This window comes from Trematomus bernacchii, unplaced genomic scaffold (assembly GCF_902827165.1).
Source record: "Trematomus bernacchii unplaced genomic scaffold, fTreBer1.1, whole genome shotgun sequence".
Taxonomy (NCBI): domain Eukaryota; kingdom Metazoa; phylum Chordata; class Actinopteri; order Perciformes; family Nototheniidae; genus Trematomus; species Trematomus bernacchii.
Window position 1 is genome coordinate 1,462,683 of NW_022988066.1, and position 4,818 is coordinate 1,467,500.

General features: G+C 39.3%; 1 protein-coding gene across 1 annotated transcript in view; it reads right to left on the reverse strand.

The window, feature by feature from the left end:
* Nucleotides 1-1,332: 1,332 nt before the first annotated feature.
* Nucleotides 1,333-4,818, reverse strand: part of LOC117474661 (Na(+)/H(+) exchange regulatory cofactor NHE-RF2) — a 12,251-nt gene continuing 8,765 nt past the window's right edge. The window contains exons 3-6 of the mRNA XM_034120615.1: nt 4,344-4,535; nt 3,589-3,742; nt 3,275-3,495; nt 1,333-2,547 (exon numbers count right to left, since the gene is read on the reverse strand). Of these exons, the coding sequence (XP_033976506.1) occupies nt 2,380-2,547; nt 3,275-3,495; nt 3,589-3,742; nt 4,344-4,535 (735 nt within the window). The 3' untranslated portion in view covers nt 1,333-2,379. The remainder of the gene's footprint in view (nt 2,548-3,274; nt 3,496-3,588; nt 3,743-4,343; nt 4,536-4,818) is intronic.

Here is a 4,818-nt window from a genome sequence, read left to right on the forward strand (position 1 = left end):
AAGAGATTAAAAACAGGACACAGGTGTTTAAGATAACATCTACATGCCTTTATTGTTAATGTCCCTGTTTCAAAACTGGTGTAGCCTATAAACTGATATGAACAGGCTTTTCCTGTTCTGAAGCTGTCCCTATTTTGCCTTTATGTCCCAATGGATGTTCTGTTGCAGTTTGGGAAAGGGAGAGTTTTTGCTAAATGGTGCTCCTTTAGGGCTTTAGACTGCTAGATCTGATTTGAAGTTCATCATTTGTATATGTGCAGGTCGCTTGCAAACAGAAGCACACATCCTGTTGACCAGAATGAAAGAGCACCATTCCTTGGAAACATAATAATCAGGTTAGTCACCAACCTGTCCTTCTCCTTTTCAAACAGATGGGCTGACTATGTGAATGACAACTCACTGTAATGTTCTGATTATTTGATAGTTTGGAGATTTTATTGCAGACTTTCTCTGTCTAAAAACCAAAACAAAGTTAACAAAGCACATTTGAATGCAAAAGATGTGTGTTCTTCTTGTCCATAGTCATTCGGTAACATTACATGGAAGCTATTTAATTATTAGACTTTCCGACAAAGATACTGCAGAATTGTTATTTAATATTGAATAATCAATTTCTTGCACAATAATATCCTACATTATATTTGCTACTGGAAATGTATATTTTCCACATGTATATATTTTTGTAACTTTTTAATGCTATTTTATTTCTATTTCAGAAATATTTTGGACTGTGTATTTCTAGTGTCTTCATCTTTCTTATGTACATTGCCTTGTTTTGTATGCTGCTGCAACGCAAACATTTCTATCTATCTATCTATCTATCTATCTATCTATCTATCTATCTATCTATCTATCTATCTATCTATCTATCTATCTATCTATCTATCTATCTATCCATCCATCTATCTATCTATCTGTCCGTCCGTCCGTCCGTCCGTCCGTCCATCCGTCCATCCATCTATCTATCTATCTATCTATCTATCTATCTATCCACCCGTCCTTCCGTCCGTCCGTCCGTCCGTCCGTCCATCCATCCATCCATCCATCTATCTATCTATCTATCCACTCGTCCGTCCGTCCGTCCGTCCGTCCGTCCATCCATCCATGTATCTATCTATCTATCTATCTATCTATCTATCTATCTATCTTATAACAATATTCATTTTAAAAAAGAGAGACACAAAGAAGGTGTCCCTTAATTGTCCAATGTAGGTTTTAGGAATGACTTGGTCACTTTAAAAACAGACTATTAAAACAATTTAAGAGATATTTTATCAAAATATTTTCATAAAATCAAGTCACCCGGTATCAAGAGATGTGCCACATAAGACACATTTATTCTAATATTTCTTGCATCATTTTCACTAAAAGGGGCAAGTTAGCACGGAGGCATTCAAAATAACGTTGGTTGTTTTTTGTGTCCCTAAGCGGTGTCCCTGTGTGGATTATGAGCTATCCGTTCTCTGACTGCAAACCGTCTGTGAAAATGAATGAGAAAGGAGTGTCTATCAGGTGTCCAACTTAAAACTAACTTTACCCACATTTAAAAGCGTATTTTACATATTGATAACCAACGTTTTACTGTGTCTTTTATGCATTTATTCTGAACGTTAATTTCACATTCAAACAAGCACATTTGAGAGAAAAATCCTCAAAAAGCTACAATGACAGATCAGAGGGTCTACAGTTCTATAGTCAACCATCCGTCTTCAAATATATTCCTTTACAGAAATCACTCGAACATTGAAGATAAGCACTGAGGTGATCCAACATCATACATTTCATAAATAGCCTCTACCATTTCCTCTGTATTTACATTTGAAATTGATATCCTACATCAAATTGAAAAAACTAAACGTGATAATAACTACACCGGGACTCAGATGTAATTTGCACATTACAAACTGAAAAGACACAAAACCATTACTTCAAAGAAAGAAAAGCGTATCTACAGAAATCTCAGACCGAGTGCACAGAGGCTGTTTTAGTTGCTATGGCTATGATATGAATATGATTTAATGAAGAGAAACACTGTGTTCTGACCTGGTACATTAGTAGTGATGAGTTTACCTATCATGAGTGTTTAATGCAGTGTATCATAGGATCTCCGACACAATCATAGAACATGTCTTTATCCTGAAATATACTGTAAAATAAGCATCTAGAGATTTCTATATGCTATTTTACTATGTAGTTGTACACAGAGCAAAATATTTAAGCACAATATCTCTATAAATATTTCTTTATTTTTCATATTACGCTTTCTTTTACTGCCTCTTCAAGATCAAGGTGCAGTTCATTACAATTTGAACAGTTAAGTACCCCAACATTGTTCCTCCATGCAGTTCATCTTGTCTCTTCTCTCCTTGTGTTCGGGCATCAGAAGCTACTGAAGATCTCTTGCTTCTTACTCCAGTTCATAGCAGGTGCTCTCTTCTTGTTGCGACTGTTGAGGGCCTTTTTTTTTGCCTCAGCAGCTGTGGGACTCAGACGCAGGCCGCTCTCCATGAAAGGATCCGAAACACGCCTGTCGTCCTCATCGTGGACCTGCAACACACACAAAAGTACTTTGAGTCTATGAAAAGCACTATAGAAATGACATTTATTATTATTATACGAAGTACATGTTTCACACAGCCACTTCACCAGCGTGTATGTACGGCACTAATCTCACATTCTGCTGGACCCATCAGTCCAATATTTTAAGGACTCATGGTTGCAGTGATTTACAATAATAATACAAATATTATTGACTGTTTTATACCATCATTGACTGCTGACTCCTCACTCCCTTTAACCAGCCTGTGCTAAGCACTAAGTATGTAAAAAGAAAAGAAAGAAAAAGCACCTAAAGAAGTTAATTCACGCCTTGAAACTAATTCACCAGCACTTACTATGTTATGACTTGCTTGACGTGAATATATCTGCACTTTCTTTGTTGTAAGGATTTTGAATCTTATGGTTTTTGCACTTATTGTAAGTCGCTTTTGATTCAGCCAAATGTAATATAATGTAATGTAAGCCTTACCCAGTTATTTGGTAAAAGCTAATATTTGGCCATTAATTCCATACGCTGTATGTTACAATCCTAAACTTATCAGAGATTAATCAATCCCTGTTTCTATTATCCTCATCCCAATCTTGACCTTAAGGAGACAGGTGGGACAATGAAGTGACCTCTTCTCGGTTTGGGATCAGAGAGGAAGACACACTTGGCTGATACTCTATTGCGAGCACTTTTCTAACAATCTGACTCTTTTGTTTCCTCTCTCACCTGGATGCTCATGTCCGAGCTGCTGATCTCTGATTGGGTGGTGGAACTTCTGGAGGAATGGGATGCTAAACTCCCATTGGTCCTGGAATTTGGAGACGTTTTTGTGATCGGGGAGTCTGTCAGTGTGACGTTTATTATTGGTGGTTCTGTGGCGGGGAGTTCAGTGGTCGGAGAGGGGGTGGGCGGGCTGCTTTCTGTGACCGATTCCTCCAGATAGACCTCTGTGAGAGAGAGAGAACAGTAACATGTAAGACTTTTGGTCATGAGAGTAAAGGATGTGAATGTGTGTGTGTGTGTGTGTGTGTACAATTAACCTTTGACATGGCTGACAGTGGGTGTGATTCTAATTATTTGGAAGAAATCGTACGTCTCCTGGTCAACCACTAGGAAGCGCACTTCCCCCCCTCCTTCTCTAATGAGTGCCACCACCTCTGAGTGTCTCAAGGTGGATATGTTCATTCCGTTCACCTGAGACGAAGAAAAAGAAGACGTCAAAGTAGGCAGAAACAGTGAAGGGAAAACAAAGGGAAAGTTGCATACACAGAGAGACCTAATGAGACAGAAAGGAGACAGGGCAGGGATTAGGAAGTAGCCATAACACAAGCAGTAGTTACAGTATGCCTCACAAAACAAAAACATAATCTGTGATTTCAGTAGAAGTGAGTTTATTTGCATCAATTCCCTTCCTGCATCCACATTTCCTCTTCACACCTTTGACTCTACGCCTTGTAGAGAAGGAAATGGAAATAAATATGTCACTCTGCATATCTGAAAGTAATCCACATGCAGACATGTTCACACGGAAAGACACAGAAACACAATGCCCTCTTCTACACCTCCATTCAAGATTATCCCTTGTTTCCTTTTCTTCTTTTCCTCCTCTTTCTTCCGCCCACTAAGCATGGGTGCAGCTAATCTGCTCTAATCCACGCACACCTCAAATCAGTGTGCAGACCTGATTAATATGGGTTGCGGCGGTAATGTTTTTCCCATCAGATGCATCGTTCTGCATATAAACTCTGACTGAGGGGAAAAGGGCCCGCTTGATCTTGACTTTCTTTGGTCGTACCTCCACTATTCTGTCTCCAGGTCTGATGTCCGCGCTCTCAGCAGCTGATCCGGGGTCCACTGAGCGCACAAACTGTCCCCCCTTCTTCTTGTCGCTGTGCAGGTTGAAGCCGTAGCCGTTCTCCCCCTTCACCAGGTGACACAGGCGGGGACAGAGCTCAACTGATGGCTCTGGGGAGGGATGCTCCTGCAGCTTTAACAAAGACATAGCAGGATATTAGAGAAGAAGGCATTCAATTGCTTTCTGTAATTTAGAGTTACCGGTGTTTTAGGCACAATTAAGCAGCCACATTTCTTCCATTGATTTCGTGATGCAAAGCTAAACCTGAAACTAGTGTTTTATTTACATTCATGTTTTTTAATTAAAGTTACATAATCAGTGTGCGCTAATGCATTTTAAGTGTGGATTGATTTGAATAGACTGCACTGATTAATCCTGCTGAGATTATGAGTTTGACATATATAAAAAACAATGC